This window comes from Meriones unguiculatus, chromosome 1 (genome assembly GCF_030254825.1).
Source record: "Meriones unguiculatus strain TT.TT164.6M chromosome 1, Bangor_MerUng_6.1, whole genome shotgun sequence".
Classification (NCBI taxonomy): Eukaryota; Metazoa; Chordata; class Mammalia; order Rodentia; family Muridae; genus Meriones; species Meriones unguiculatus.
In genome coordinates this window covers 14863781-14878256 of record NC_083349.1, presented here as the reverse complement: position 1 = coordinate 14878256, position 14476 = coordinate 14863781, and the positions used below count along the sequence as shown (strand labels likewise).

At 43.2% G+C, this 14476-nt stretch overlaps 1 protein-coding gene across 5 annotated transcripts in view; it reads right to left on the bottom strand.

Annotated features, from left to right (window-relative positions):
• The window catches only part of Glrx3 (glutaredoxin 3), a 30295-nt gene extending 18803 nt beyond the window's left edge, over positions 1-11492 (bottom strand). For 2 of the 5 annotated variants that reach the window (XM_060381597.1, XM_060381593.1), the window contains exon 1: positions 4289-4397. Coding sequence is in view for 2 of the 5 variants with exons in the window: in XM_021635082.2 (XP_021490757.1) it covers positions 4289-4397; positions 11304-11401 (207 nt within the window). In the remaining 3 variants the exon portion in view is untranslated. Of the gene's footprint in view, positions 1-4288; positions 4398-10954; positions 11012-11303 lie in introns of those variants that run through there. The other 3 variants (XM_021635082.2, XM_060381583.1, XM_060381601.1) reach the window with 3 other exon arrangements.
• Between the last annotated feature and the right edge of the window lie 2984 nt (positions 11493-14476).

Here is a 14476-nt window from a genome sequence, read left to right as displayed (position 1 = left end):
GGTAAAATCAAACAATTGAAATTTAGTTAAAAAAAAACAAGTTACTGTAAGCTAGATAATACCTGGTATTTAGCAAACTAATTCATATACTTCTGGCAATAGCCAGCACTGTCATCTCAATTATTTTATACAGAACAATTATGCAGACATCTGGAAACTAAGTAGCACAAACTGTATCTTTAAGACACTTGCCTATTTCAGAGCAGGAATAAATCAGATGTTAAAGAAACCTTTTTTTTTTAAGATTTATGTTTTTGTTTTTTAATCATATGTGTATGAGTCCTTGCCTGCATATATTTATGAACACTGTGTGTTTGCCTGGTGCCCACAGGTCAGAGGAAGGAGTCAGATGCACTGGAACTGGAATTACAGGCAGTTATGAGCCACAATATGGGTGCTGGGAACTGGATACAGGTCCCTGGCAAGAGTACCCAGTGCTCTTAACTGCTGAGCCATCTCTCTAGCCCTGAAGGTTCCTACATTAGAGCTTAATGTAACTTAGTAGAACCCACACAATAAGGGATAGTGAAGAGAGTGCAGAGTACAGTGACTTGGTAACTCTTCCATATCCTGACTCTAACACTGTGATCATTTAATACAGTTTCTCATGTTGTAGTGGCCCCCAACCATAAAATTATGTTTGCTGATACTTCATATAATTTTGCTACTGTTATGAATCATAATGTAAATATCTATGTTTCCCAACAGTCTTAGGCGAATCCTGTTGGCCATTCGCAAGGAAAGGGCTTGGGACCCACAGGGTGAGAACTGCTACACTATACAACGAAATAATACTGACTAGAGCAACATCATAAAACTCCCCATAAATAATTGACAGTAATCTTATAGAGAGTTTAAACTGAAATGAAATTGTTAGTAATGGTCAGTATCAACTCTCAGCTTGACAAAACTATGAAACAAATGAGAGATTGGCTTCTGAGCATGACTGTGAGGGGACTATTCTAATTACCTTAATTACACAAAGATGGAAAGGCCTACCCAATGTTGGGGCCATCAATCCCTAGGCAGGGGATCCTGGGCTATGTAAGTGAAAAAGAGAGCCAAACATTAGCATGCATCATTCTTGTTCTATTTTGAATATGAATGTAATGTAAGCAGCTGCTTCAAGTTTCTCCAGCAGACTCCCTGCTACGATAGACCTGAAATTGCAAGCTAAATAAACCTTTCTCTCTTAAGTCGTTTCTGTCAGAGTATTTTATCAAAGCAACAAGAAAGCAACTATATGACACGCGGCAAATGAGAAATGTAGAAGGGGTTCTACAAACTGGATCTGATTTTTTCCCAACCTTTTCATCACTGACAAAGCCTTGGGCCTTCTTTCTCCTTTCTCTCCCTTCCAAACATCATATTCTGAAAGATTCTACCAAACTGACAAATATGTATTCCCAATGGCGTGGTAACAGCACCCAGGAAGCTGAGGAAGAAGATCATAAATTCATTCTTCCACCCACCCATCCACATCCACAGATCAACGAAGTGTACTTCCATTTTAGGTAAAGATCTGACTATACTTTGAAAGGAAAAAGCACCTAATAATTTAATTAACTAGTTCACTCTATTCTGAGTAAGCATGACTCTTTTTGGAAGGCATTAGACAACAGAAGTAACTCAAGTGTTTCCTCAATATTCTCAGAGATGTGAGAGCTTACAGAAGGACCCAAGTGTCAGTATCCAACTAGATAAGGCAGCAATTGAGGCAGGGAAGAACCTAGCCCATTAGAGAGGTAGCACTAGTACATCTTACAGTCCTGTCACAAGTCAGGGAACAAGGAAGGACCTCAGTAGAGAATGTGAAAGCTCAGCTTTCAGTCCTGATGGGAACAAGCTTCAAAACTCTTAACAGAAATGTGTGGTTTTGATTTATCTGAGCCAGTATCTTATAAATTAGAAAACTAAGTTCTTGGTAGTTACAACCCATTTAAAACAACTTACTCAATTATCACCTACTAGGCTGGGGGTGTAGCTCAGTTGGTAGAGTGCTGGCCTAGCATGCAAGAAGCCCTGGCTTGGTCCCCAGCAGCATATACATAGGGCATGATGACACCCACTGTGATCTCATCACTCATGAGCTAGAAGCAGGAGGATCAAAATCTCAGTCATCCATAGCTACGTAGTAAATTCCAACCTAGTCTAGGATATATAAGTCTCTGCTTCAAAATATTATTACTACTAATAATAATAATTTACTTTGCATCAACCAAAAAAATAGATTTTTTAAAAGATCACTTATTTAAATGACTCTGTGAATCTATCACCAAAGAAAGGAACAATCACTTCGCTTCACAGGTCAAAAATGCCAGGCAGTGATGGCACATACCTAACCCCAGCACTTGGGAGGCAAGAGGCAGGCCAATCTGAGTTTAAGGCCAGCCTGGTCTACAGAGTTGTTCCAGAACAGCCAGGGCTACACAGAAAAACCCTATCTTGGAAAAACAAAACAAAACAAAACAAAAAAAAGACAAACTAAAAACATCTTTTTAAGAAAGCAAATAAAAGGAAAGTAGGTGTAGTAGGACATGCTTGAGGTCCCACCTACAAAAGAAGGCTGGTTTGAGTCCAAGAGTTGAGACCAGCCTGGGCAACACAATGAGACTCCCAGCTCAAAAAGAAAAAGATAAAAAAGGCACTGATGGGGTAGAACATTAGCCTTACTCCAAAAGTTTTCAGAAGTCCTAATTAACAAAAGCACTGCACTCATCCCTTTAAACAGCAGGTGCAGTCAGGCTCAGCTATCCCTGACAATCCAAGTAACACCACACACCTCCAAGTCTTGGCTCACTGCAACACTTAAGCACTTGAACAACTTAAAATCTCACTGCCAAGTCTGGTACCAATGTGAGAAGCAATTCTATAGTCGCTTTAAATAAATCATTCAGATGGCAGCTAAGAACAGCGTGTTACCTAAACCAGTAACACTATACGTATGAAAGCAGACATGAGACAATTACCATCATCCTGACTAATTCTATGATTGAAGTGTTTAATCATTCATTTCACTTGTAGTCATTATCTTTTATCACTGACCAAACATGCAGTTTTAATGCCCCCTTTTATTATTTATATTGGACATTTTAGGGTTACCTTCTAAGGTTACATTATGCATTTCATCAGAATTTTAAATAAGTCCTTAAATTTTAAAAAGCTACCTATTATATTCATATTTGCTCTATCTGCATAAAGAAACACTGCGAGAATTCATACAAAATTAATATAACTGGTTACTTATGGAGAAGGACAAAGGGTTGGCAGGGAAGATAAGGAGTGAACCTTCTCAATGTCCGCCCTGCTATACTGCTTGGCATTTTAAGCCATCGGAACACGATACCTATTCAAAGCACAAACATGCTGTCTATACAAATGGAAACCTACTGTGCAAAGAAATGAAGAAATTAAGTGTCAGAAATATGACCTACAAACACCCAGCACTTTATATGGTTTCTAAACCCATATATGGGTATATTTGTCAACATGTATTTTGAACTCATAATTTGTAGTTTTATAAACAAGGTTTTGAGTTTGGTTTTAAATCCTAAAGATTCAGCATTGGAACACAGTGGCACAAGCCTCTAATCCCAGTACTTGGGAGGCAAGAAAACTGAGATCTTGAGATTGGCCTGTGCTTTGAGACCCTGTCTCAAAGTAAATAAATAAACTCCAAGAATTAAGACTTGTGAATACAGAGTATCCCTTCTTTCCCAATAATTCATTGTTCTCAATATATATTTTACTCCTTTTTTAAGCCTCAATCAATATTACCTCCTGAATGACTAAGATTACAAGTGTAAAAGCAAATCTGCTAACCTCTAGGCACAGTCAGCAGCTTCCTCTCAGAGCCCAGTCTCTCAAAAGACATCAGGAAATGTAGGAACCAATTGAGGGTGGGGAGCAGCTCAGTATATAGAGGAAGGGCAGAGTTAACCACTGACCCTTGCAACCCTGTTTATATATATACTTTCTAGAATCATTTTCCACAACATAGCTACCTTCTCAATGAAGTCTTAATTAACTACTATCAAGCCAAAATTATCCAGGAAGTTCTCTGGTCTGCTTTTGCTATCAAACATTTCTGTCCTTTGCACATTCTGTAGCGATTTTTATACTATGTGAGAAATGCAATATTAAAAGATCTGTCAAAATAACTTGCTGCCAATATAACAATTCAACACAAAGTTCATTTAGAATTTCACAGCTTCTTCCTTTACATTATAAAATCTAGTCTATCTTATAAGTCAGAAATAAAAGACATAGGACTGAAAATTTATAGTACCTTTGCAAATGAAACTTGAGGGTGTTCTTTAGCTAACTCTGCCATGACATCATTCATCTGAACACACTGTGGAGCCCATGGTGCCCAGAAATGGACCACGAGGAGCGACCTGTAAATCAATAAACATTGTTATTATAATAATCCTGGAAGCAAATATTGGTGTAGATCAAATTCTCCTATCTAGGAAACCTCACTTGTACTGGGCAGAATCACTTCCAGTCTTCAGACTCTTTTTGATGAATATTCAAGTAAATGGAATTTCTTAAATCAAGATTAAGCCCCAGTAAGTGGTTCTAAATGTCCATCCATCTTAACTAACACACGTCAATTATATTTTTCAGACCCATGATGAAAGTGAAGACTGAATTTCTTACAAGCAAGTTACTGCTGAGAAATGGTTGTAGACACATTACTACTAACCTCACATAGTACCGTGGCTAAGGGGTACAAATGTGACCTTTGAAGAACAAAAGTCTTCACAGTAAAGGCAAGCCAGAAGAAAGCAGGGCTGAGCTCATGGCTCACAGATGCCCTTTGCAGTTATGTTGCCAGAGGACCCTCTGAGCATCTCCAAAGGAACTGACAGTGGAGCCATTAGACTGGTAACTTCCTAGACAGCTTAATGTTACCAATCTTAGTTATTGTCATACAAAACTACCTTCACAAAGACCTTTGAAACCACCTCAAATTAAACTGAAACTTGAATTTACAGAATTCTAAATTAAAATAAAAGCCTCCTCCAAGGTGGAGGGAAAAAACACGTAACAATGTGTTCTGTGGAGAAAAGACTCAAAACGTATTTACCTATAAGCAAGGAATGTAATAAGAAATGATAAAGGGGCCGGAGAGGTGGCTTAGTGTGAGGAGTGCTGCTGCTCTATCTCAAGAACCAAAGTTCAGATCCCATCACTCATGAATGTCACAGTTCACAAACGTCTCAAACCAATTCTAAAGTGCTGGCCTACATGTACTCACATAGATACCCACATAAATTAAAATAAATCTTTAAAAAAAATGAGAAGTGGGACCCTACTCACCACAAAAGCTCTCACAACACACACAAAGGCATGAGGAAGGTTACAGCAGAAGGGGCAGGAAAGATGACACACCACAATCTAAGGTTGACTACAAGTTCTGGAAGTTCTGGCTTAGGCACTGATGGCAAGAAAGGAAGTCTACTAGAATGTTAGTACCAGTGCTCAAGCACAGAGAGAACCCTGGTTCTCTACAGATCTAGGAACAAGAAATACAGAGCCAACCATGTCACAGTGGAGACAAAGGGGATTGGGGGTCAGTGTCTCTGGTCTCATCAACATCAAGTCAGACCAGATGGTGGAAAAGAAAGAAGAGGCATGGCTTCAGGAGTTTTATAACCAGAGCCTGGCAGAAGTCAAGGGAATGGCAAGAAGGAAGGAGTTACAACCATTAAAGGTAGCAACAAACAATAAATGATGCCAATTGCTAAAAGAAGCAGGAGCCCCCAGCAGCACAGGGAGCTATCTGGGAGTGGCCACCGTAGCAATCCACTTTAAGAAATATGGACTGCACAGAGCAGTCCAAAGGCATGGGGCCCAGCTTAACTCCAGTCCAAGAAATCAATCCCCAGATGCTTATATGGTGCAGGGACAATGGCAGTGCAGATGGAGAGTTGAAAATCTGAGGTAGCTATAAGGTTTCTAAGGAGTTAGGAAAGGAAGCTAGAGGAAAGAGAACAGTCTCTCTTCCAGTCCAAAGCCAAAGAATTAAGAACAGATTAAGTGATATACAAGAAGTAGGTGTGCAAGTGTACATGCAAACAGAACATTGTATACAAAATAAACAAATATTAAAAAAAAAAAAAAGAAGAAGCAGGAATGGGGAGGGCTTATGTACTGGAAGTCCTGGTTTTGCTCAAGTATAAAGCTAGGTCATACACTGAAACAAAAATGGATGCCCAGTGTGATGCTTCAACCCCAGCATTCCAGAGGCTGAGACACAAGAATGATCAAGCATTCAGAGCCAGAATGGATACACAGTGAGTTCAAGGCCATCCTGGGCCACCTCAAAAATGGGGGTTGGGGAAGCACAAAGACAAGGACTAACTAGTTAGAAATGATGAAGAGAAAGCCATCTAAGAGGATACAAAAGGTGAATAGGAGGCTCCACCTAAGATCTTTAAGAGTGGGTACTTGGGCCTCAGCTGATAGCAACTGCTCTATCAAGCAATGTTGCCTCTCCCTCAGGTATTCAGCTAGACAACATTTTTCAGTCCTCCTTAAAGTTATCTGGGAACTGAACTGAACTGAGTTCTAGCCTAGAGAACACAGAAACCATCCCTCATAACCCTGTGCAATGCTTTGGCCACACACCCCAGCCCTGCAGAGAATCAAAGAGATGCCCCAAGGTTTAACTGTGGCAAGAAGAAAAGCAAATCAACAAGACTTTGTCAAGGAACACCCAAATGCTCCAACAATGAAACACAACTCAACTATTAAAGGGGGATGGAGGGGCCGGGAGCCAGGCAGTGGTGGTGCATGCCTTTATCCCAGCACTTGGGAGGCAGAGGCAGAGTTCCAGGACAGCCAAGGCTACACAGAGAAACCTTGTCCCCAAAAAACGTAACAGAAAAAAAAAAATCCAAAAACATAATAATAACTTCTCTAGCGATATACATACAACCACATCGACAAGTCTGGAAAACAAGCCAAAAATGCTAGATTAAAAGAATATCATAATACCTAAGACAGTTCATAGTGATGAGGGCAGCAGAAGCACAAGAGAAAAGACCTGGCTACACTCACTTAATACTATCATGAAATTTTCATTCTAGCATGATTAAATCAAGGTAGCTGTATCTTATATTGAGAACATGTCTAGATTGAAAGTATTGAACATTACCACACACCCGCACTCTTCCATGAGCATGACAGCCTATGAACAAATACAACCTAATTCATTTGTTTAGAGAATGTGACAGAAACTGACAACAGGCATGGTCATGATCATCTCCTACAGAGAGACCTTAGATAAACTGTTTGAAAACATAATATCCCAAAAACTGTGAAACTGGCATCACTTCATTCATGACTCAAAAAGTGAGGAAAGTTGTAGCAGGGCCTCAATGAGGTAAATTCTATCTTGGCTTCACAGAACTAAGGTGATATTGATGGGCAGTGGAAGAAATCACACAGCACAGATAAAATCCTCGAAAGGAAATGGGGAGGCATTATCAGCAACTGGTCCAGGTGTGAAGTGGCTGAACACCTGACAAAGCAACTTAAAGGGCTTATTCTGAAAAGGAAAACAAAACAAAAAACTTAGCCGGCATGGTAGTGCACTTCTTTAATCCCAGAACTTGGGAAGCAGAGGCAGGTGGAAGGGTACCACAAACATTAATTAGATGAGTCTTCCATCTAATTAACCCAGTCTAGACCCCTCTCAGAAAAGCTCATAGACAGATCTAGTGAATGTAGCTCCTGCCAAAGTAAAAATCACTGTTGACCATCAAAGAAGGGAAAAGGGAGCCAAAGAAAGGAATGCATGCAGGGTAGGCACTGTGCAAATGCATACACAAAAAGTCTAAGAACAAGGCTGAGCCATACTGACTTATCAGCAGTTGGAGGAGCTCCAGGACTTCAAGAGCCTGCTTCCAAGACAACTAAAACCACTGCTCTTTTGCTGCACATGAACAATACTATAGCTCTGAAAGGTGGGGTGCACTTTTCAGTTAGAAAGAATTTCTAAAGGAAGTGAAAGTATGTTCTTACCCTGCTGGCAGAAACTAAAACCAAGACCTTTCAGAAAGTCCATACCCATGGGTATTTATTCTAAAAATTATAAAAATACACAGACCAGCCAGGCATATTGGCATACGCCTTTTACCCCTGCGCTTAGGAGACAGAGGAAGGTGGATCTTTGTGAGTTCAAGGCCAGACTGGTCTACGAAGAGAGTCCAGGACAGCAGGGCTTTACACAGAGAAAGCCTGGAGAAACCATAAAGATTTAGGAAGGTGGGTATCTTCCAACTACTACAGAAAAATAACAAACAAACAAAAAACCTATTATCTAACAATAGCTTTTAAGTGGCTACAACAAAATACTTTAGAATATTTTTTAAATTTTAAAAATACATTAAAAATCTAATTTGCAAAGAATTTTTAATGACATAAGTAAATTGTCAATTACAATTGTTGACAACTGTAGTTCATAATATTGGGTTGTTTTTAAAAATTACAATAGGTGGATAAAGATGTAGGTCAGTGGTAGAGTCTGGTATGCTTGAGGCCCTGGGCTCAATCCCAGCAAAGTTAAAGAAAATAAATAAAACACATTACCAGGCTTTGTTACCAGTAGGAGCCCAAGTGTGAAAAAACGAGAGGAAAGCTAGATGTGATGATGCCTGCCTGCAGTCTCAGCACTCAGACAGCAGAGGCAGAAGGATCAGGAGCTCAAGGTCATCCTCAGCTACATCTTGGGTTCCAGGAAAACCTCCATTACATGAGTCCTGGCTTCAAAAAGAAGACAAGGAGGAAAAAGCAACTGCACACAGAGATGAGTTTTGTTCTAGTGGCATTAACATGGCTTTGAATTCTTTGAACACACATCTATAAACAATAAGAAGTTACATCCTGGGATGTTAGAAAGATCAAACAAAAAAAATGTGTTCCAATAATATCACTGCATAAGTTTAATGTGTTACTTTTATTGCCCAAGATAGTCTTATACTTACATGACTAGCTCTTATTTTCCATTTAAGATGTGATGCCAATTATAAGCATATAATAACGGATGTCATTATATGACATCTGTTTTGTATGTAACCAGTCTCTCCCTCATAATGGACAGGCCAATATGCTCAATGCATTAAGGACACCATTTACAGAAAGATCAGGTTGAAAAGCAAACTAACATGACTCCCTTACCTCCTGCACTGGTGTTCAAACCTAGAGCCTTGAACATGCACCCTACCACTGAGCAGCACTGCATCCCAAAATATCTGAATATTTTAGCAGACATAATGAGTCTCAGTTCTCCATCAGTGAAACAATTAGAGCACAAAAACCATTTGTTGTTCTGTTAGTGTTCCACTACTCAGTTATTCATCTGCAAATTTTACTAGCACTTACTAAGCACTATCATATTCTGGGCTCTAAGAGGTTTACAAATGGGCCAAAACTCTGAGACCAGTACCCATCTCCCACCACTACTACAGAGGCAGGAGCTAAGATTTCAGTAACTTACATACACATCAGATTAGATGACTTTATATAAGAAGTAAATTTCTGGGCTGGAAAAATGACTCAATGATTAAGAGCACTAACTGGTCTTCCAGAAAACCTGGGTTCCATTCTTAGCTCACAACAGGCCCAGAGCCAATGCCCTCTTCTGGCTTCTGAGGGCACTGCATGCATATGGTGCACAGACACATGCCAGCAAAACAGTAATACACATAAAATTAAAAAAAAATTAAAAATAAAAAACATAAAACAAAAAAGCATATTTCAACCCACAACAAGTTTTAAAACTGAATACCATTGGTGTGGAAATGTGTGCTATTATTTCCTACAAGTGCTATTTAGTATTTACTGGCTTCTGTATCCACCACACAAAACAGCTCTCTCCCTGGGTGTTGGACAGCAATGTCCAAGATGCCCATTCAGACCAGTCAGTCACTTACCACAGAAGGGAACATTGTCACCTGAGTCATCTCAGGCACACACCAGTGACAAGAATACATGCAAATGAGTGTGGGTTTGTTGCTGTTCTTGTTTTGGGCTCTCCCCCTCCCCCACCCCTGGGGAGGAATGAATGTTTCTTGGTCTTTTGAAACAGGGTCTTCCTATATACCTCTGGCTAGCCTGAAACTCAATATGAAGACCAAGCTGGCCTTGAACTTGCAGAACAAATGGCACGTTAACTTTTGCCCACTAAGGCCTATTTAAAACAATGAAACACAAAAGCAAGCTAAGTATGTGAAAAAACACACATAAAAGAATCTTCTCAGCTGACATATTTTAAGTTCAAACTTTCCAGGACATGTCCACACAAGCCTTCATCATTCCATGAGGCCATCTGCGGTGTCCTCCACAATGCCTCGGCCTCTGGCTGGATCAATAAGAACCCCAGCTTCTACCAATGAGTAAATGTCATTCTCCCTTTTCCTCTCCTTTGAAAAGAACAGAAACAAACAAAAAAACAGTTCCAGGTAAACCTGAAATGCGAAAGAACTGAAAGGGTTTGGTTTTGTTTTATTTTCGGTACTAAAGCTTAAACTAAGGGCTTCTTGTATATTAAGGGCTAGATACATCGCCTGCCTCTGAAAGAGCTATTTTAATTCTCCTCCATGCCGTTATCAGCCACTCACTCTCCCACCTGCCCACTCTGCTCGGTGAAGACGGCAAGGCCGCACATTAGGGGAGAGAGCTCCCGGCACGCCAACCACTGCAGCACTTTAACCGAACCATCACAAGCCTGGGGACACCAGCCCATTCGCCCAGGAGGAAGCCGAGGGTGAGTTACGAATCCTGCCCCAGGGTTACTGGCAGATAAGGGGCTGAGGAGAGGTTGGGGGATCCCAGCCAGCCAGCCGACCCTGGGAGCCCCTCAGTCCTCTGCAGCCCCAGGCCGGGCAGCATCTCAAGGAGCCACGCGCACGCCTTCTCCGAAGCAGTCGTTTCCTGAGCATACCCGGGATGGCCTCTGGATGTCTCGTCCAAATCCGAGACGCTCGTGCGCTGGGCCGCAGCGGACCCTCCCTAGGCCAACTGGCGATTCAGGAAAGCCCCGGACTCCAGCTTGGGCCTGCGGGCCGGTCGCCAGCCCAGGCTTCCTTCAGGAGGCGCCATGTGCGGGTCTCCAGGGCCGCCACGCTGCGCTTCCCCACCCTCCCCGTTGAGGGTCCCGCCAAGGCCCAAGCAGAGCCACCGTTGGGCCGCGAGCTCGGCTCCGGACGTGCCGCGTTCGGGGACCGCCTCCGGATCCCCAGGCCCCTGCCCGACGCCCTCCGGCCGCCCGACCCTCTCGCCGCCCCGCGTACTTGTCTTTGAGGCGTAGTTGTTCTTCAAACTGCTGGGCCGAGCCGACCTCCGCCACTACCGAGGTCCCCTCGACTGCCTCAGCCGCCCCCGCCGCCATGCTGCCGCCGCCAGACACTAGGAATCGAGCGCCGGAGGCTCGATAGGGCGGAATGGACTCGCGAGGAGGCTGCGCACGGGAAGCCACGCCCTTGTGGTCGGGCCACACCCCCTGGTACACTATACCACGCCCTCGGGCCGGGGGCTGGGGGAGCCGGGAGGCCCTGAGTCACTACCTAGGGCGCTACGTTGGGTAGGGGTGGAGCCTCCCTCTTTAGTGTTGGTGTGCTAACTAGCTCTTGGCCCCTGGCTGTTGTAGCTCGGGACCTTCCCTGGAGCTCATAAGCCTACACTAGCAAGGGATGTAAGTGTGTGTCTGTTTTAAATCAAGGTGAAGTCAGATTAGAACATTTGCAAGCTGAACTCTCCCATGAAACTGCGTAAAGAACTACTAAGTCTAAGAGTAAGAGGCAGCAGTGACTGACAACCCTCACTTTGTACCTCAGTCTTGGAGGACCCAGGAACACCTCTGGAGGTGCCCTCTGAACCCCAGAATCAACCCTTCAGTACAGCCCTGTGACACCTGTTACCCATTGCAACACTGGCATAGCAAGGCCTAAATGGCTGCCCCCGTTGCCTCTAAGTACCATTAGGCTCCTTTTTAGAGTTCCTGCACCTTCCCACGCAGGCCCAGCCTCCACTCTTACTTGAAGCCTTCCCTGGCTGGGCAGCGACTCTCCGGTATCTTCTCCACACCCTTTCCCACGCTAAGACAGAAAGAGTTCCCTAAGTTTGAGTCCAGCCTGGGCTGTGCAGTAAGCTCCAGGTAGCCAGAGTAACAGTAGCAGATTACAAGGTGAAGTATTTTCTTTTGGATATACTGAAAATTCAATTTTCTTCTAAAAGGAAAATTTTGTTCGCTGGCCATTTCGAATTACACGGGAGAGTCCCTGTTTCCTCACTCCTGTTTCCTATTGGCAGCCCTGCTCCTGTGATTACAAACAGCACACCTTGAGAAATACAGCTGCTGAAAATGTAAATCACAGTACTCCAAATGCAACAGGGCAAATTGTTTTGCTTCTCGGCTGGGATGGTAGAAACCCAAACCTGAGACTGTAAAGAAACAAACATACCCAAGTACCAGTAAAGCCACAGAAACCTCAGAAAGACAGCAGAGTCACACGGAGACATTAACACTCTGGTTGTAATATTGTATTACAGGTTTACAAGGTTTTACCATTGAGAGACAATGCACACAGTATCCCTGTATCCTGCCCCCCTGCTTTATTTTGAAACAAGTTCTCATGTAGCCCATGATGATCTAGAGCTCACTACGAAGCCAAGGCTGGTCTTGAACTGATAATCCTCTTTTTTTCTACCTTCCAAACTTTAGGGTTGTATAATAATAAAAATTTATTATATTCATAAACATATCAAACTATTATTGTTGTTATTGAAATACATTCTCAAGTAGACCAGGCTGACCTCCAATTTGCTGTGTAGCCAAGGTTTGCTGTGATCTCCTGATCCTCCTTCCTTCACCTCCTAAGTACTAGGATTACAGGCATGTGTCCCCAGACCCAGCATTTCTCTTTTCATACTAAATGTGTACGTGTACGAATCTGCATATTTTCAATAAAAGATTGATCGACTGAAAACAAAAACCTTAGAGAACTCTCTGTAAGTAAAACATTCTAGAAAGGAGAAAACCATGTTGTAGAAACAGGATGGGGAGGGGGGGCTAAAGCTTCAGTGAGGAGGAGGCCAAGGAACTCCATCTCATGTCTGCAAGTCAACTGTGTGATGTGTGTGTGTGCATGTATGTACACATTCATGTGGCGGACAGCCTTGTCTGTAGTCCCTCAGGAGCTGTCCACCTTGTGTTTTGAGACGTATTCTCACTGACCTACGGCTCTCCAGGCTGGGCAAGTCAGTGAGCCAGAGGCATCTAGATGGCTGTCTCCCCATCTCTGACCCCAGCACTGGGATTACAAGCCCACCACCACAGCCAGCTTTTTTCAAGTGGCTTCTGGGCGTGAAACGTAGGTCCTCATGCTCACAAGGCAAGCACTAAGCCCCGTAACCACTAACCTATATCCCAGCCCTCAACTCTGTTGTAAACTTGGGGGAGGGGAGGGCAGGAAGGGATAATTTCGCTGGGCTGGACAGTGACAGCTGATACTTAATGCTCCTAAACAGCCAAGGTAATATTTTAACCACAAGCTTTTAACGATTTGTCATGCATTCCTACGGCCAAGTCTTACTCAGCATGTACAGTGCCAGGACTGTGAGGCCACAAACAAGCCATTCTGCAGAGGACCGTATCTAGACGGCTGCAATAAGCCTGAAAGCCAAACTCTCTCCTATGGGTAGAAATCTGTAAAGCCTACCTAGAGAAGGGAGAAACATGGAGGAACAGAAAGCATGGCGCTGAAAAGGGCTGCCGTTCAAGTAAAATGGCCAAGGTTTCCCTTCTTTTAAGAGAGACTCTTAAATTCCAATTACTCCGCCCCCAAAGACCAGTTGAGAATAACCCCAACTGGAGGGAATTAATTTCCTTAGGAATTTCACTGGTGCGAGATTAATGGGGCCCCCCGCAGAGCTGCGGTAAAGCTGTTAGTACAGGCTTTCACCTGAAGGATACATATTTTAATTTCAGTTCTCAAGCTGCGATAACATCTTCTGCACTACCATAAAAGCATAAATGAGCCCCAATGAGCCCTGCAAGTCTGCTGAGGGCTTGCAACACACAGCTCTCCAGGAGGAGCCTAGAGCGCACTTGGCCCAGCAGGGTTTTGCCATCCCCTCCCACCCCTGCTTTCCCTCCTCCCCCAATGCGGCCCACACAGTTTGGGCACAATGAGAGCAGTCTGGGCTCTTAGCCGGGAAGGGCCTGAATAAATCTCCCTCTTCCAGAGTCCTGGAGAGGGAAAGACCAGGTTGACCTAGCCCTGAACAGAAAGAATCCTGAGGTGGAAGTCTCCTAAAGGAGGCTGTCCTTGTTCCGTGCACAGGTATAGCCATCTATACCTTGGGTGACAACTAGCCTGAACTAGTAATGAGGGTGGCCAAAGACTGAGGTCCTCCTACCCCACAAGGCACTGAAAAGAGCTGCCCACAATGGACCTTGAGAAGC